The sequence below is a fragment of the Capricornis sumatraensis genome, chromosome 23, assembly GCF_032405125.1.
Source record: "Capricornis sumatraensis isolate serow.1 chromosome 23, serow.2, whole genome shotgun sequence".
Taxonomy (NCBI): Eukaryota; Metazoa; Chordata; class Mammalia; order Artiodactyla; family Bovidae; genus Capricornis; species Capricornis sumatraensis.
The window spans coordinates 23,098,229-23,117,998 of record NC_091091.1 but is presented as its reverse complement, the minus strand read 5'-3'; the positions used below and the strand labels follow the sequence as shown (position 1 = coordinate 23,117,998).

The 19,770-nt window shown below is 40.6% G+C and overlaps 1 protein-coding gene across 1 annotated transcript in view; it reads left to right on the top strand.

Annotated features, from left to right (window-relative positions):
• The window catches only part of ARMH3 (armadillo like helical domain containing 3), a 173,929-nt gene that overhangs the window by 46,753 nt on the left and 107,406 nt on the right, over nucleotides 1–19,770 (top strand). The window contains exon 20 of the mRNA XM_068961474.1: nucleotides 7,809–7,897. Within this exon, the coding sequence (XP_068817575.1) occupies nucleotides 7,809–7,897 (89 nt within the window). The remainder of the gene's footprint in view (nucleotides 1–7,808; nucleotides 7,898–19,770) is intronic.

Sequence of the window (19,770 nt, the reverse complement as noted above, 5' to 3'; positions counted from 1 at the left end):
CAACCAGTATAACTAGAAACATCTGAAAGTCTTCATATTTTAATAAAGATTAAGCCTTTAGGCTTTCTCGCTTCTTTGCTCTTTTAGCATTCTTTTCATTAATGCCTAGGAACAGCTGTGCCATGTTAGTGTGATCTCAAGTATATGAATTTTCTTTATTCCTTAAAACACATCTGGATTCAGTCTGACAATAGAATTAGTACCTCCACTTTTTCAAGTAAGAGAGAAGTTTGGTGCACAGCAAGCTTCAGTTCAGTTCAGTTCAGTCGCTCAGTCGTGTCCGACTCTTTGCGACCCAATGAATCGCAGCACGCCAGGTTTCCCTGTCCATCACCATCTCCCGGAATTTTCTGCTTATTTTAGATGGGATTGCTGAACGTCAGCACCTCAAGGATTATATTTGTTTTGCTACAGGCTTTATTTTTACTTAATTATCTTATGTTCTAGTATATAGTTTTTTTTTTTCTTTTTGTAATATATTATTATTGTCTTAGTTTACTTATTTTCCAAGGAAGGAAACTGAGGCTCTGAAGGTTGGATTATTCTGTTAGTAAGCACCAGTGTCTGGACTTGAACCCAAGTTTTCTTACAGTAAATCCTAAGTTGTTCCCACCCCTTGTCAGGTGTATTATCTATTGCTGTGTAACAAGCTGCTCCAAAACATAGGGGTTTAAAGCAGACATTTATTACTTCATAGTTTCTGTGGCTCAGTGATCCAGTAGCAGTTTTCAGTATAGGGTTTGATAGGCCTCAGTCAGTATATTAGCTTTGAGGTGAGGTGAGGTGAGGTGAAGTCGCTCAGTCATGTCCAACTCTTTGCGACCCCATGGACTGTAGCCTACCAGGCTCCTCCCTCTATGGGATTCTCCAGGCAAGAGTACTGGAGTGGGTTGCCATTTCCTTCTCCAAGGGATCTTCCTGACCCAGGGATCGAACCCAGGTCTCCTGCATTCCAGGCAGACACTTTAACCTCTAAGCCACCAAGGAAGCCCATGTTAGCTTTACTGGGGCTCTACTGGGGCTGGAGAATTGCTTCAAAGCTCACTTAACAAGGTCGTTGGTTCTCAGTTCCTAGCCATGTGGGTTGTTTGACATGACAGCTGACTTTCTCCAAAGCAAGCAATTCAAGAGAGAAAGTAAAGGAGAGTGAGAGCACAAGATGGAAGCCTTAGGGTCTTTTATAACCTAATCTCAAATGACGTACCATTTCTGTTGGTCTCACAGACCAAGCCTAAAGCAGTGTTGGAAGGGACTCCATAAGGATGTGAATCCCAGGAGTTGGGGTCCATTGGGGGCCATCTTGTGGGCTACCATAGTTGCATATATACATTGCATCACCAAGATTCAAGCTCAAGTCTGTCTTAGAGACTGTACTCTTTCTTAAGTACTACTATGATAAATGACAAAGAAAAGATTTGTACAGGGTGACTAATACTCACTGGGGCATCAGAGAAGGCTGTGCTTCTCCTGAGTAATGAAGAAATAGTAGGCAGGTTTTGTATGCAGAGGAGTGGGGAGCAACACCCCAAGCAGGGGACCAGCATGTTCAAAAGCTTGGGGACTTGATAGTGTGGCCTACTTTGGAGAATAGAAAGAAATTCAAGAGGATTAGAGTGTAGGGTGCATGGGGGAAGGACAAGAGAGTAGAAAAAGTGTTACCTGAACTAAGTAGATGATGGGTAACAGTTAAGGTGGGGATGACATAAGACTGTGTTCAGTTATGGATACCTATCTGTCTACCCAAACCCTCACATCCCAGCCAGTGAACCTGATCTTCCCTCTTCCCCCTGGTTCCTGCCATTTTTTTTTTTTTTTTGCTTTGCTTTGCTTTCTCAGTTCCTTTTCCACCTGCTTCCTAATTGAATGTCCTGAGGTTAGGGAAGATGGAGAAGATAATGAGGCATCAAGCTGACAGAGGCTAGGCAGAAGGTCCCACCTTCAGGCTGAATTCACTTTCTCCATTACTACCCCTGGGCATATTTCCATATCTGCCTCCCCCACTTCCAGCCCTCTTTCCAGTTTCTGGCATTTGGAGTGTCAAGTCCTTTTTAGGTGAACTTATCTGCTCCCAGCTGGGCACCAGGCCAAGGTGCTGCTCTCACTTCTCATAATATACTGCTTTTCAGCAGCATACAGCACAATGAGAAATTGAAAGTAAAATAAATTTCTGTCATTTCAGATAAGTTTGTAATCCTCCTGGTGAAATATGAAGCAATACGGAATATGGAAAGACTTAATACTCAAGCCAGAATCTGGGTCAGAAACAAAATAGTTTCATATCTGTGTGTGAATACTGTAGGTAAAGTAATAATGGAGAAAGGTGCTTATACAGGAAAAAAAAAAAAAGGAAGTTTTGCCTGGAGCAGTAAGGGGTAGGAAAACCCAACCAATTAATTTCCTTTTCTGGCTGCTACTCTTTGATTCTTGCTGCCAACCCCTACTGCTGGCACAGGATTGGGAGTTAGGGGAAATGGTCTCTGAGGAGAGAAAACTCTCCTTTAAATTACTCCTATGTGGAAAACTTGGACTCTTTCTAAATGAGGAATTCTCAGACCTTTGGGTAGAGACTTCAGGAGACCCCACAAGAAGAGTTTCAAGTTAAAGTGGAACTGTCTTGTGTTAAAATAGGAAACTGCTACATGCATAAAAGAAATGTCCTAAGCTGTCAGTTTGGAGTCATTCACCCAGCATATCTTTAAGATCATAGCAGTTCTTAACATTTGCGTTCTGTTTGGTAACTAATATAAGTTACTGAGACCACAAGGCAAATAATGTCCCTTGTTGGGTGGCTTCAGGAAAAGGAACGGAGCCTGGAGTGGATATAAAAAGCCTTTGAACCAGAGGGGGCTGGCAGCAGAGTGTGGTAACATAGGTAGTGTCTCACTGCTGCTCCACAGTGGCTCAGTGCTGGGAGGATGTTGTCAACAGAGACAGGGTACAGCTGTCCAGATATAGGACATGTGAAAAGTGCTGGTGTCCAGGAATGTTCTGTGTGTGGGTGGTCATGCATGGACGGTGGCCAGCCACCCTTGCTGGCTGCAGCACCAGTTTCAGCCCCAGGGAGAGACCTAATGACTATCAGTTTAATGGCAAATTAGTAGAATAGTTTGTATTTTCCTGAGTTAAATCATGGCTCAAACGAGGGCATCCTGTAGCTACTGACAGCTGCATCACATGGGAGATCACACCACAATTTCTAAGAATCAACAAATGTTTTGGAAAGTATTAGGAAGATTTACACTACAATTTATATCACTTTGTAAGTGGTTTTGATACAGTTTATTTAGAGAATGTGTTAATCGCTCAGTCATGTCCGACTCTTTGTGACCCCATGGAGTGTAGCCCATTGGGCTCCTCTATCCATGAAATTCTCCAGGCAAGAATACTGGAGGGGGTTGCCATTCATTTCCTTCTCTGGGGAATCTTCCCAACCCAGGGATCGAACCTGGGTCTCCTGCATTGTAGGCAGATTCTTTTCTGTCTGAGCCACCATTCTGTATTTTCTATACTCTGTTTAGAGAATAAAAGGGAATTATTTAAAAGTTTTGTTATATATATTTATATATTTATATTTGTCTGGTTTGTAAAATATTTTTAATATATACTGAAGTCTTTTAAGAGAGATCTCTGTCACTTAGTCCTCTTATAAAATTCTGTCTGAAAGTCTCCTGTAAGACCACTTAGAACTAAGAGGAATGGAAAGAACAGAGATGCGAATAATGAGGCAAGTAGAATAGGCTAGTGAGGTAGCAGTGCGGGCCCATTCCATTATTGGAATTATTTTGAAAACTTGCTGGACTTTAACTTACCTCTTCATTTGTGTCTTTGATATGTTGTCAGGCACTTAAATGTCCTTGTGTCTCACTCCATAAAGGGAAGTTTGTCGTGCTTTTGTTGTTGCTGTTGGTGGTGGTGGTGGGGTTGTTGGTTTTTTTTTTAACCTCTTTTTCTTTTGCCCTCTGCTAAGAGGCCCAAAAAATTAGCTGTCACCATTTTTGCTTGATTTCATGAGCTGTCAGATTGACATTCTACATATTGAGATGATGTCTGCTGAAGTTAGTAGATCTCAGGATACTCTGTCTCATATTAAAACCCCAGAACCTGAGCAAGTCTTACTCTCACCTCTAGAAGTATTGTCATTCAGCTGAATTTCAACTGCGGCATATTAGATGTGGAGAAGCCACTTTTTGCTGCACCCTTTTGCCTGGCTTATTTCTGTTTTCTTTGCTTAATTCTTTGGTGTCAGAAGAGTTTCGGGAGAAAGAGCCTCTTTATTTGCCTGAAACTAGCAGACTATCTAGATCTAATTTCCAGAACTTAACAGTTTAGTTTTGGTAAGACTTAAGTGCTAGATCTTCATTTGGTTTGCAGTCAGTATTTATGGAACGAATGAAGATAGGTCTGACAGTTTCCTGTGAATCTTTTGGTTTGTGTGATGAGCTTGGAGCTTCAGAGAAATATGTTCTAAGACTTGGGCCTCTTTCCTCCCACCCCCAGTCTACTTTCTGTCTCTATATCTGCCTATTTTGGACATTTTATGTAAATGAAATTATATATTATGTGATCTTTCATGACTGACCTTTTACTTAGCATACTTCCAGGATTTTATCCATGTTACAGTGTTTCTTTTTATGGCCGAGTAATATTCCATTGTTTGGGTGTACAACATCATTTCATTTATCCATTAATTAGTTGATAGACATTTGGGTTGTTCATACCTTTAGCTGTTAGCATTAAAATCTATATTAATTTGGTTTGCAGAAACAGAATCTTGTTGGGGAGTTCCCTGCCAGTCAGTGGTTAAGATTCTACACTTCCACTGCAGGGGGAATGGGCTCTAGCCCTGGTTGGGGAACTAAGAGCCTGCAGCCACACAGGTGCCCGCCCCCTCCCCCCCCCAAAAAAAAACCCACAGAATCTTGTTTTAATGTACCTTTTTAAGGTGAAATTGAAAATTATAGGAAAATGTTAACTTTCCATATTTTTCCTCTTTTTGGGGATGGAGGGATTTGTTGTCCATTTCCTTTGCCCATCTTTCTTATTAGGTGTGTTGTTATTTTTTCTTATCATTTTATATAAACTCATATGTATTAAGCATAATAACCATTTCATGTCATTTGTTGCAAATAATTTCCCATATTTGGCTTTTAATTTTAATCATTACAACTTTTTTAATCAAACGAGGTTTTTATTTTTTCAAATTTACTTTAAAGGCTTTTAAAGAAATGCATTCCTATACACTAATAATGAGAAAGTAGAAAAAGAAATTAAGGAAACAGTTCCATTCACCATTGCAATGAAAAGAATAAAATACTTAGGAATATATCTACCTAAAGAAACTGAAGACCTATATATAGAAAACTATAAAACACTGATGAAAGAAATCAAAGAGGACACTAATAGATGGAGAAATATACCATGTTCATGGATTGGAAGAATCAATATAGTGAAAATGAGTATACTTCCCAAAGCAATTTACAAATTCAATGCAACCTCTGTCAAGCTACCAGCGATATTTTTCACAGAACTAGAACAAATAATTTCAAGATTTGTATGGAAATACAAAAAACCTCAAATAGCCAAAGCAGTCTTGAGAAAGAAGAATGGTGGGGAGGGAGGTGGGAGGGGGGTTCATGTTTGGGAACACATGTAAGAATAAAAAAATAAAAACCAGCTTAAAAAAAAAAAAAGAAAAGATAGAGAAAGAAGAATGGAACCGGAGGAATCAACTTGCCTGACTTCAGGCTCTACTACAAAGCCACAGTCATCAAGACAGTGTGGTACTGGCACAGAAGACATACAGATGGCTAACAAACACATGAAAAGATGCTCAACATCACTCATTATTAGAGAAATGCAAATCAAAACCACAGTGAGGTACCACTTCACACCAGTCAGAATGGCTGCGATCCAAAAATCTGCAAGCAATAAATGCTGGAGAGGGTGTGGAGAAAAGGGAACCCTCCTATACTGTTGGTGGGAATGCAAACTAGTACAGCCACTATGGAAAACAGTGTGGAGATTCCTTAAAAAATTGCAAATAGAACTGCCATATGACCCAGCAATCCCACTGCTGGGCATACACACTGAGGAAACCAGAATTGAAAGAGACACGTGTACCCCAATGTTCATTGCAGCACTGTTTATAATAGCCAGGACATGGAAACAACCTAGATGTCCATCAGCAGATGAATGGATAAGAAAGCTGTGGTACATATACACAATGGAGTATTACTCGGCCGTTAAAAAGAATACATTTGAATCAGTTCTGATGAGATGGATGAAACCGGAGCCGATTATACAGAGTGAAGTAAGCCAGAAAGAAAAACACCAATACAGTATACTAACACATATATATGGAATTTAGAAAGATGGCAATGATGACCCTGTATGCAAGACAGCAAAAAAGACACAGATGTGTATAGCAGACTTTTGGACTCAGAGGGAGAGGGAGAGGGTGGAATGATTTGGGAGAATGGCATTGAAACATGTATACTGTCATGTAAGAATCGAATCACCAGTCTATGTCTGATGCAGGATACAGCATGCTTGGGGCTGGTGCACGGGGATGACCCAGAGGGATGTTATGGGGAGGGAGGTGGGAGGGGGGTTCATATTTGGGATCGCATGTACACCCATGGTGGATTCATGTCAATGTATGGCAAAACCAATACAGTATTGTAAAATAAAGTAAAAATAAAAAGTTAAAAAAAAGAAAAATAAAAAAAAAATTTATTTTGGCTGCAGTTGGGTCTTAGTTGCGGTGCATGGGATCTTCATTGCATCATGCAAAACATTTCTGCAGGACCTTTTGTTGTGTTCCTCTCTAGTTGTGGCATGTGGGCTCAGTAGTTGTGGCCCATGGGCTTAGTTGTGCCACAGCATGTGGGATCTTAGTTCCCCAACCAGGGATCGAACCTACATCCCCTGCATTGGCAGGTGGATTCTTAACCACTGGACCACCAGGGAAGTCCCAAGATTTTTATTTTTAGGAAGTAAATTTTATCAATATTTTCCTTTATACATTCACTCATAGCTTTTTAAGCTTTCAGAATTCTTCCCCAGTCAGAGATGAAAAAACATTTTTTTGTTACGTTTACAATGTTTAAAAATGTCTTCCATTTTTCAGTTTATTTGGAAATATTCTTAAAAGCATTTTTTGTCGTTGGGATGTGAATAATGTTTAATAGTCCAGTGATCTAGAATATCACTGCCAGTATAATTTTTGTGATTATAAAAATGTTCTGTTTTTCTGTGTTGTCCAATGTAGTAGCCACTAGGCACACGTGACTTCTGAGTTCTTGATATGTGTGGTTAGTGCAACCGAAGAACTGAATTGTTAATTTAACCTTTAATGTAAATCAAAATTTAAATATTATTTAAAATTTGATTTACATTAAAAACATTTAAATGGATCTAAAGTCTTAAGTTCTTAAATTTTACATCTTTGCATCCCATGTTTGCAGTCTCGAATGTAGTCTCATTTTGGTTCATGGTGGATTCTTCCTCTGAGGAAAGATACTCAAGGGAATGGTAAAAGTAGTGCCTAATTGAATACTGACTTAGATGTGGTTATAACTCCCTTTTTCTAGAGATAGAGGAATTAGCACAAATAGCGTTGTGTGTGTTTGGGGGTGGGGCTTTTATCCACGAGAAAGTTGCAGAAGTTCCTTTCTTTCCCATGTGTACAGATTCATATCCAGTGTTGTTTGTGATCTTAGCAAAAGTTGCCTTGTTAAAGAAAGGGTATCTGTGTTGAGTTGCACTGTAACTTTAGACTTATTCCAGTTTTTCTTTTTCTGTTCCAGGCGCTGCATTCAGGTAGTACATAAACTACTTTGCTATCAGAAGAAGTGTAGAGTACGCCTGCATTATACCTGGCGGGAGCTCTGGTCAGGTAACTTTCTCTTTTGAATTCATCATCTTTTCCTACATCTTTTATAAGCCCCTATTCCTGGGCATAGATGAATTTAAAACAGACAATCAAACAAACTTTTTAGTTTGTTTAGAATACTTGTATTTTCAACTCTTCTTTTTGTCATTTCAGCCTTGTTATAATCCAAACATGGCCATGTCACATATATATATATTTTATACTTTCTCTCTTGTTCCTTCTCCCTGTATTTTTTTGTCAGCTGGCAGAAACAGTTAAATATTTCTTGAGTTCCATTGATTCTTCCATTGAGGAGTCAGTACAAACTTGGATTCTCTCTTGGTTCCATTTGGTAACAGCATATGGACTATAGGGAGGCTTCTGTGTGTTTCCTGGGGATGAGTAATCTCAGGAGGAATGTCTTAGGGAGAGGGTGTGGGGAGGGGGTGGAGAGATGGGGGAAACCCTGTTCTTTGTGTTACATCTGGCATTATTACTGTTTACAGACAGTGTTAGTTTTACCACTCCCCCTGTGCCAGAGACAAAAACAGCAAATTACAGTGTTTACTTTTGTCTTTGTATCCATTTGGTAGCCCAGTAAAGTCACTGCCACCCCTGTGGGGGGAAAGAGTGGCTCTTCTCTAAGGGTACAATTAATACTGGCTTGCCACCCCTTACTTTTGTGCATCTAAATTGGAGGTTTCAGAAAAGCAGAGGAGACATGTTTCCTGAGGCATTTGCTTGCTGATAGGTCCTGTGGCTTTTGTGACCTGATAGTACAATAAAATCTTCTCCAGATGATTATAGTGGAAAATTGTTGCCCCACCCTTGGGAGAGCTTCTCTGTATTCTGAGCAGAGAAGTGTGTGTGAGTGTCAGAGGCTTTGTGAGAAACGGGCCAGTAACCCCACCCCTGCCCATGGAATTCATCTCACTTGTTGTGACACGTGGTTTCCTCCCAACCCAATTTGGCTTTCTAAATTTAGTCCTTCATAATGGGAAGTAGAGATCTTTAATTAATGGATTAGCAAATTTGCAGTTACTGCCTGTGGTGGTGAAGGGGGAGTAGGATAATAACGCTAAGTGGCAATAGTGGCATTTTGATATTTTAGGAGAAGAGTATGATTATGTGAGAGTTCAAGATTGAGAGAATGTCAGAAAAGCTAAAGAGAGATCAAAAGATTGAAATGACTAAAGTTGGAATTTCTTAGGTTGGAACAATTCTTTTTAATATAAAGGACTATTTGGTTGCCTGTGCATTAGTTGTATGATTAATTAGTTGTATGGTTAATTTTAAAATTTAGAATTAAAGAGAAAACACAAAAATGATGTAAATCTCTGGACATTAGTGTAACAAGTACAGATGGTTTGTGTCTCTAACTGGGATGAAGTTACACATTGTAGTACTAAAGAGTTGATGGTAGTAGTTATTTCACCTGCTTTTGATTCTCTTCTGGTTTTGTTTTCTCTTTTATTCTATCACCTCTATTTTCTCCCCTAGCTCTCCTTCCTCTTGCCCTGGAAGCTCTTTGGCTTTTCTCCTATCCTTGTCATCAGTTGTCCTCTTCCTCATTTTCTCCTCTTCTGTTTTCTTTTCCATTGCCTTCTCCTGTTCACCCTCATCTGTCTCCCTCAGTCCTAGGGTTCTGTAACCTCTTACTCTCTTGCATTCTGTCCTTTGTGCTGCTGTTGTCATACGTTTACCTTTTATGTATTTTATAAACCCCAAAATACATTTCCATCATTTTGATTTAAAGAGGCAATTATCTTTTAAAGAGATTTTAAAAGTCTTTTATATTTATCTTTTCTGGATCTTAGCTTTCCCTATTCTGGTGAGAAACTGTGAAGCAAGAGATCAGTCTTTATCCTGTATTGACTTTATTTCTTTGAGTACTTTATGTCATGTTTAGCTCTGTGTATAATTATTTGCTATCTCAGGACTGATTGACATGCTAAAGCCCTTGATAGGTTGAGAGGAGGTGTATATGAGTGTCATTCATGAGGCTTGGATGGCTGCTTGTTCCAGGCATAGGCGTTTGTACTGGAGTTCTCTGCCAGGTGAGATTAGCTCCTTTTCTAGGTAGACTGGGTGAGCCCTCCTGGAACATGACTCCCTGTGTTCATACATGGAGTATATATAGTGAGATGCAGAGCAGCAGGTATTAAGGAAAGCTGCAAAATACTAGACTACATCTGATGCATCAGAGCCCGTAATAACGTATAATATTGTAATCAGTGAATATAAATGTGTCTATGGTGGATCCACCCACTCCTTGGCTGGTAATACCCCTCATATGTCAGTTTGCCCATGTTTTCATTCTTTCTTTGCCTTCTAGACGTATAGATTTGAGGGAGGGATCTGAAACTCATCATGGCAAATACGCTTATGTATACAGAAGCTTGCCCATATATGTGCTGCAAACTTCAGTTTAATTTTACTTACACATAAAACTGGTAAGGCATGTGTTGTTAGGTCAGACACATGAGAGACCTCAGGTGCCCAGGAAGCATGGATGGCAAGTGCCTTTTATTTTGGAATGAGAGTGTTTAGTCTCACTGCACTTTGAGTGGTTATTTTTATTCTTACACTGTTTGACTACCTCTTTCTTATTGGGGAAGTAGCCAGGGATCCCCCTCCAAATTCCTATATGGAGTTTTCAGGTTTGGTTTTATGATAAGGAGGAGTCAGCTATGTTAGTTGGGGCTTTAATCCTGCCTGATATGTTGGTTTTACTGATGTAATCCCTGACCTACTCCCTGCTGCCGTGGTCTATTTATGTGATGCCTGTCACCATGGTATCTGAGTATATGTGGAAATATATTTAGGCTAACCTCAACTTGAATATAGAAAGGAAAAAGTCTTGTCTTTCTCATTACCCTATTTTCAGCAGTCACTGTTTTCCACCAAGTTATGGGAAGTTCAAAAGCTCTTCTCTGGCCTCTAGGCTACGCAGACTTCCTATTTTGAGTAAAAGATTAGGTCTTAAAATGCTCCTCTGATAAAGATAGAAAACTGAGTTTTAGGGTGAGATCCTAGTGAAATAGTTCTTTGCTTTTGAGAATATAATGAAAGATATCTTTGTATCCAGAAAAATGTCCATTTGCACATAGATTTTGCATATAATTTCAGAGAGTTCATAGACCTTCTTCTGAAGCCTATCCATGATCCAATGTTAAGCATCTTAGTCTTTCCATGACAGATTCATGTTGATATATGGCAGAAACCAGCACAACATTGTAAAAGAAATTATCCTCCAATTAAAAATAAATGTAAAAAAAAATAAAGAAAAAATCAAATACAAGCCAAAAAAAGTCTCAAGTTGGAATCCAAAGGGGGTGAGGGGAAGAATCGCTGTCTTAATTTTCGCGATTGGCCTTCCAATTCTGTCTTCAGAAACATCTTTATATTTGGTTAGATAGTTTTTCTTTATTTACTGATTGTATTGCATTCCTCCTGGGAACTTTAGTTTTATCTCTGAACTTGAGACTAAAGACCAATGTTGGTCACTATGATTGGTTTCCTGTTATTCTCACAGAACTTTGGGCTTCTGTTTTAGCATATCACATTGTTATGCTGTGTTTGCACATGACTGTACAATGATTTGCTTAAATTATCTGTTTTTCCTCTTAAAAAAAATTCCTGGAGGGCAGGGCCTGAGTTTTAATCATTGACTTATTCCCAGAGCACTGCTGCTGCTGCCAAGTCACTTCAGTCATGTCCGACTCTGTGTGACCCCATAGATGGCAGCCCACCAGGCTCCCCCGTCCCTGGGATTCTCCAGGCAAGAACACTGGAGTGGGGTGCCATTGCCTTCTTGTAACAGGGGCTCAGAAAACATTTGAGTGAATAAATAAATGGATGAATCGGTATATCAAATTTCCATTGATGATGAGTCAGCATTCTCTTAAGGCAGCACAATGTTGTGTTTGGACTTCAAAAAAAATAGTATTAGAATATTTGTTTTCATGTGTCCTTTGAGCTGACTTCATCACCTTTTTATTTGAATTGTTGGTATGAAAGGGAGTGGTGGATAATTTCTCTTTCCTTTGTCACTTTCTTCCTTACCTCCAGACACATGGATTGCTTTTAACCAAGTGAAAATGGAAACTTAGTTTCTAAGCCATTAAGCAAGGAATGGGCAGAATGTTTAGAGAGAAGCATATAGTTGTTGGAGAGGGAAATACTTGAACGGAGAACTTCATGGAGTCAGCTTATTTTACTTCCATTGCAGGCAGAAGGGGCATTGGGGAGCCAGCCTGAGTTTAAATAGTGTAGCTTTCCACAGTCTGAAAACAGGTTGATTTAAAGACAAGTTTATGTTGGCATTTTATATTTGGCATATATCTGTGGATCACGGTCCTTCTTACCCTTTCACTCTGCCACATATCTGGGTGATAAGTCATTATTTTTATCACCATTTGTTGGGGAGTGTATAGAAGGATAAGTGACTTGCTAAGGATCATGGAAACCAGACACTAAATAGTCATGATCAGAACTTAGAGTTCCTGACTCCTATGCTCAGAAGCAGATCACTAGGCAACATTTGCCTCTCTGCAGGAAGAGAGGCCCCCAAAGCCCCCAAAACAATCTGTTCAGCTTCACTGTGCTAAATAGCATCCAAAGCATTCACAGCTTTGTGAAAAAGAGAGAAATTGTACTTGGCCTGACCTTTCAGATACCTACTGGGAAAAATAGAAAACTCAGAGAGTGTCACAGCTTTCTGGATCCAGCTGGCACACTCATCACTGACAGAAGTTTGTGGCTTCATGGTTAGGTACACCTTGAGACTGGGAATTGAGAGCTTTCATTGCATGCTTATTATAATACTGTAGGTGTTATATAGGCCTGGAAGTTTTGAGGAGAAAGACTGACCTGAGCAGTAGATACAGCTGGCAGTTCTTGTATGGGTATAGCTTTGACAGTTTGCTAGCCCCTCCTGATTTGGGGAAACTATCCTTTGAGTTTTTAATTGTCTGCTTCGTTTAGTTTGGTTACTTTTTTAAACTTTGTATTTTTATATAGTTATAGACTCACAGGAAGTTGCATAAATAGTACAGAGAGTTTTTGTACCCTTCACCCAGATTCCTCCAATGGTGACATCTTACATAACTACGATATTGCTGCTTTAAGTTTGGAAGAGAGTATGCAGGTGGGGAAGAACATAGCAGTAAACAGCTAGAGTATATGGCAAGAGGAATTTTGGCAGCTGCTATTGCTATTTTGTTCTTAAAATTGCTTTTTAAATTGTTCTTCTTTTTTTCCCCAAATTTTCTCTGATTTAGGGGAATCTGTTACAAGATGTATTCTAGGCTTGATGTGCCTAATTAAGACTGCTCTAACTTCCATGTGCAAAAATATGGAGGCTTCTTTCTTCTGTGGATAATCAGTTCTTCTTAAAGTTAGAATGTTCTAATGTGGGAGCATTTGAAGGTGTTTCTCTCTTTTCATAATTTTGTTATGGAAGATCCTGTATAGTAGTATACGAAGCCCCAGGGCAGACTAAGAATGCCAGGAAACCTTTTTTTCCTTCAAATCACCACATTTGGCTAAATCTAAAATTTATACTATTTTGAATCTTTCTCTTAGAATCTTGGCAGAAGCAAAAGATAAGAATTTCTAACAAGTTTAGCCTGTTAGAAGGAGAAAAAGATTCCCACCTAAAAGAGTGAGAAATCTCTGTTCTTTTCTCTGCACAAAAAGGCACTTCCCATCCAGAGAAATGTCAACTCTCGTAGGCCCATTAGCATCTTGTCAACTAAAAAAGGCAGACGAAAGAGTAGTTGTGCTTTTGGTGTGCTGCCTGTACTGGTTGTGTAGGAAAGTGTCATTTAATTTCATAAGGTATCATCATTCCCTGGATCTTGAGTGAGCAGGACAAGTCTCTTAGTGTTTTTTCCCTCATTTGAGCAGAAAGTAAAGTTCTTGGTTATACATCAGATGGCTCCACTGAGACATGGTCTCATTAACTGAGATTTCTTCAAGGGTGATTATGACTCTTTTTCATTTGGGCAGTGCTGGAAAAAATCAGTAGGTGTCTAGGGCCCTAGAAGAGGATGGTGGCCTCTAAGCATGGTTAGTTAGAAGCAGCTGCACAGAATGTGTATGGGATCTTGCATTGCTCCATATGGGAGCAATGGGAACTTTCACATAATAACTTGCTTTCACGGTAAGGAGGGTGGGTGGTAACTGTGAGGACTGCAGTGTCCCCAAGTAAATGGGGAATTGGAGATAGTTGAGAATTTTATTTTCTTTTTTGGCAGATACACTTCAGTTGCAAGGAAAATGGTAAGACAGAATCTAAATTCCATTTAAAGAAAGGATTTGTTCTTTTCTCCAGTTCATCTAGGACATAGAGCCTTTAGACAGCACAGGTTGTTGACATACCGACTTTTTATTGTGCTAAAATACAGATAACATAAAATCTACTATCTTAACCATTTTTAAGTGTGTGTTCAGTGGTACTAAATACATTCACACTGCAATGTAGGCATCACCACTATCATTCCCCATAACTCTTCATCTTCTAAAACTGAACCTCTTCCCTTTTCTCCTCAGTTCAGTTCAGTTCAGTTCAGTTCAGTCGCATAGTCGTGTCCATCTCTTTGCTACCCCATGAATTGCAGCATGCCAGGCCTCCCTGTCCATCACCAACTCCCGGAGTTCACTCAGACTCATGTACATCGAGTCAGTGATGCCATCCAGCCATCTCATCCTCTGTCGTCCCCTTCTCCTCCTGCCCCCAATCCCTCTCAGCATCACAGTCTTTTCCAATGAGTCAACTCTTCGCATGAGGTGGCCAAAGTACTGGAGTTTCAGCTTTATCATCATTCCTTCCAAAGAAATCCCAGGGCTGATCTCCTTCAGAATGGACTGGTTGGATCTCCTTGCAGTCCAAGGGACTCTCAAGAGCCTTCTCCAACACCACAGTTCAAATGCATCAATTCTTCGGCACTCAGCCTTCTTCACAGTCCAACTCTCACATCCATACATGACCACTGGAAAAATCATAGCCTTGACTAGATGGACCTTAGTCGGCAAAGTAATGTCTCTGCTTTTAAATATGCTATCTAGGTTGGTTATAACTTTTCTTCCAAGGAGTATGCATCTTTTAATTTCATGGCTGCAGTCACCATTTGCTGTGATTTTGGAGCCCCAAAAAATAACGTCTGACACTGTTTCCACTGTTTGCCCATCTATTTCCCATGAAGTGATGGGACCAGATGCCATGATCTTCGTTTTCTGAATGTTGAGCATTAAGCCAACTTTTTGACTCTCCTCTTTCACTTTCATCAAGAAGCTTTTTAGTTCTTCTTCACTTTCTGCCATAAGGGCAGTGTCATCTGCATATCTGAGGTTATTGATATTTCTCCCGGCAATCTTGATTCCAGCTTGTGTTTCTTCCAGTCCAGCGTTTCTCATGATGTACTCTGCATAGAAGTTAAATAAGCAGGGTAACAATATACAGCCTTGACGTACTCCTTTTCCTATTTGGAACCAGTCTGTTGTTCCATGTCCAGTTCTAACTGTTGCTTCCTGACCTGCATACAGATTTCTCAAGAGGCGGGTCAGGTGGTGTGGTATTCCCATCTCTCTCAGAATCTTCCACAGTTGATTGTGATCCACACAGTCAAAGGCTTTGGCATAGTCAATAAAGCAGAAATAGATGTTTTCCTGGAACTCTCTTGCTTTTTTGATGATCCAGCGGATGTTGGCAATTTGATCTCTGGTTCCTCTGCCTTTTCTAAAACCAGCTTGAACATCAGGAAGTTCACGGTTCACGTATTCCTGAAGCCTGGCTTGGAGAATGTTGAGCATTACTTTACTAGCATGTGAGATGAGTGCAATTGTGTGGTAGTTTGAGCATTCTTTGGCATTGCCTTTCTTTGGGATTAGAATGAAAACTGACCTTTTCCAGTCCTGTGGCCACTGCTGAATTTTCCAAATTTGCTGGCATATTGATTGCAACACTTTCACAGCATCATCTTTCAGGATTTGAAATAGCTCAACTGGAATTCCATCACCTCCACTAGCTTTGTTCATAGTGATGCTTTCTAAGGCCCACTTGACTTCACATTCCAGGATGTCTGGCTCTAGATGAGTGATCACACCATCGTGATTATTCAGGTCATGAAGATCTTTTTTGTACAGTTCCTCTGTGTATTCTTGCCACCTCTTCTTAATATCTTCTGCTTCTGTTAGTTCCATACCATTTCTGTCCTTTATCGAGCCCATCTTTGCATGAAATATTCTCTTGGTATCTCTAATTTTCTTGAAGAGATCTCTAGTCTTTCCCATTCTGTTGTTTTCCTCTATTTCTTTGCATTGATTGCTGAAGAAGGCTTTCTTATCTCTTCTTGCTATTCTTTGGAACTCTGCATTCAGATGCTTATATCTTTCCTTTTCTCCTTTGTTTTTCACTTCTCTTCTTTTCACAGCTATTTGTAAGGCCTCCTCAGACAGCCATTTTGGTTTATTGCATTTCGTTTCCATGGGGATGGTCTTGATCCCTGTCTCCTGTACAGTGTCACGAACCTCATTCCATAGTTCATCAGGCACTCTATCTATCAGATCTAGACCCTTAAATCTATTTCTCACTTCCATTGTATAATCATAAGGGATTTGACTTAGGTCATACCTGAATGGTCTAGCGGTTTTCCCTACTTTCTTCAATTTAAGTCTGAATTTAGTAATAAGGAGTTCATGATCTGAGCCACAGTCAGCTCCCGGTCTTGTTTTTGCTGACTGTATAGAGCTTCTCCATATTTGGCTGCAAAGAATATAATCAATCTGATTTCGGTGTTGACCATCTGGTGATGTCCATGTGTAGAGTCTTCTCTTGTGTTGTTGGAAGAGGGTGTTTGCTATGACCAGTGGGTTCTCTTGGCAGAACTCTGTTAGTCTTTGCCCTGCTTCATTCTGCATTCCAAGGCCAAATTTACCTGTTACTCCAGGTATTTCTTGACTTCCTGCTGTTGCATTCCAGTCCCCTATAATGAAAAGGACATCTTTTTTGGGTGTTCTAAAAGGTCTTGTAACCGCTCAATTTCAGCTTCTTCAGCATTACTGGTTGGGGCATAGACTTGGATTACTGTGATATTGAATGGTTTGCCTTGGAAATGAACAGAGATCATTCTGTCGTTTTTGAGATTGCATCCAAGTACTGCATTTCAGACTCTCTTGTTGACCATGATGGCTACTCCTTTTCTTCTGAGGGATTCCTGCCCGCAGTAGTAGATATAATGGTCATCTGAGTTAAATTCACCCATTCCAGTCCATTTTAGTTCACTGATTCCTAGAATGCGACATTCACTCTTGCCATATTTTGTTTGACCACTTCCAATTTGTCTTGATTCATGGACCTGACATTCCAGGTTCCTATGCAATATTGCTCTTTACAGCATCGGACCTTGCTTCTATCACCAGTCACATCCACAGCTGGGTATTGTTTTTGCTTTGGCTCCATCCCTTCATTCTTTCTGGAGTTATTTCTCCACTGATCTCCAGTAGCATATTGGGCACCTACTGACCTGGGAGTTCCTCTCTCAGTATCCTATCCTTTTGCCTTTTCATATTGTTCATGGGGTTCTCAAGGCAAGAATACTGAAGTGGCTTATCATTCCCTTCTCCAGTGGACCACATTCTGTCAGACCTCTCCACCATGATCTGCCCTTCCTGAGTTGCCCCGCAGGCATGGCTTAGTTTCATTGAGTTAGACAAGGCTGAGGTCCTAGTGTGATTAGATTGACTAGTTTTCTGTGAGTATGGTTTCAGTGTATCTGCCCTCTGATGCCCTCTTGCAACACCTACTATCTTACTTGGGTTTCTTTTACCTTGGGCATGGGGTATCTCTTCACGGATGCTCCAGCAAAGCACAGCCGCTGCTCCTTACCTTGAATGAGGGGTATCTCCTCACCGCTGCCCTTCCTGACCTTCAACGTGGGATAGCTCTTCTAGGCCCTCCTGTGCCCACGCAGCCACCACTCCTTGGACGTGGGGTGGCTCCTTCCCGCCGTGGCCCTGGCCTCGGGCGCGGGGTGGCTCCTCTGTGCGAAGCCCCTGGCCTCGGGCGCGGGGTGGCTCCTTCCGCCGCTGCCCCTGACCTCGGAGGCGGGGTAGCTACTCCTGGCCTCCGCCCCTGATCTCGGATGTGGAGTAGCTCCTCTTGGCCGCCGCCATTCGGGCATGGGGTCCTCCCAGCTTCTGCCCCTGACCTCGGACGTGGGGTAGCTCCTCTTGGCCGTGCTTAGTGCGCCGGTCACAGCCACCTGCGCTTAGTGCCTTTTCCCTGGCAACCACCAGTCTATCTTCTTTCTTTATGATTTTGGCTACTCTAAGTACTCCATGCAAGTGGAATGATTCAGTATTTGTCTTTTTGTGACCTGACTTATTTTACTTACAGTATCCTGAACGTTCAATAAATCAGATTCCTCCCTTCTTGCAGAGTTATATATTTTTTGTTATTATTTTTGTTTATTTTTATTTATATATTTATTCTGGCTGCATTGCATGGCTGTGGGGTCTTAGTTCCCTAACTAAGGTATGAGCCAGGACCCTCAACAGTGAAAGCCCAGAGTGCTAACTATTGGACCACCAGGGAATTCACTGTTATTTTTGTTTTTGACTGTAGGCTGTGTCTATGCTGAGGATCAGCCTGAGGTGTGAACTTAATCTTTTCTTACATCTTTTCTGAGCTTTTTTCTTGGGCATGTCCAGTCACTCTCTAATTTTTCTTGAATATGAAGTTGTTTCTGAATGTCCTAGTTTTTTTTTTTGTTTCTGAATGCTCTTCTTGATTAATGTTTTTATTGTCCTAGTATTTACCTTTTCTCTTTAAATTGAAGCATAGTTGATTTACAGTGTTGTGTTAGATTCCGCTGTACAGCAAACTGACTCAATTATACATATGTATTTATTTTTTTCCATTATGGTTTATCTCAGTATATTGAATATAGTTTCCTGTGCTATACATTAGGATCTTCTTATTTATCCATTCTGTATGTAATAGTTGGCACATGCTAACCCCAAACTCCCAATCTATCCCTCCCTCTCTCACCCTCCCTTAGCAACCACAAGTCTGTTCTCTTGGTCTGTGAGTCTGTTTCTTAAATAATGTTCATTTGTGTTGAATGTCCTAGTTTTTACTGTCTGGCTCCTGAAAGAGGAAAAGCAAAAAATGAAGGTTGGGGAAAAAGGGGCACTGGCCCTTTAATCCTAGATGTCACTTATCTCTCGGGGGGACAGGCTTGTAACAATGAGGGGAAGTGCAACAAAAATGGCTGCCCACCTCTTTGTCTGCATCTCTGTGATCAGAAGCAGCAATCAGTGATCATAGCACAGATCCCCAATATTTGGAAGTTACAGCCCTTATTGCCATATCTGGGAGCTGGTCCACTCCAGCTCCTATAAGCTGTGTGCAAGCTGCTCTAGAAACAGGTGCACAGTTGCTTACCACAGGCCTGGGATTGGGGATAGGTAGCTGCTAAATGTACTAAGAGTTGAAATTGACCAAAGTGAACCAAATTTACCATCCAAATTTTCCTGTAGAAGTTTCAAACCTTCATCAGAGTCCAGAGTTCTAAACAGTTGTGTCCGAGAGATTCTGCCAGGGCAATTATTGTCCTGTCAGAAGATTCTGGGAGAGAGATTCCTGATGTTTCATGCTCTGCCATCTTCCCAGAATCCTCCCACTGGGTATACCGACTTTTGTGCTCTGTTTACCTGGAGAGGCTCGTAGCATATAACCAAAGCCATTTCATTTTCTTGTTGGATTCATTGGTCTCTGTTTCAGTAAGGCACTTGGGTTTAACAGTCAGCCAGATGCCTGTATTCTGAGAACCCATCTAGTGTATTTTTGAATTTTTCTGCTGGTCAGTGTTGATTTCTAAGTCCTTCCTGTG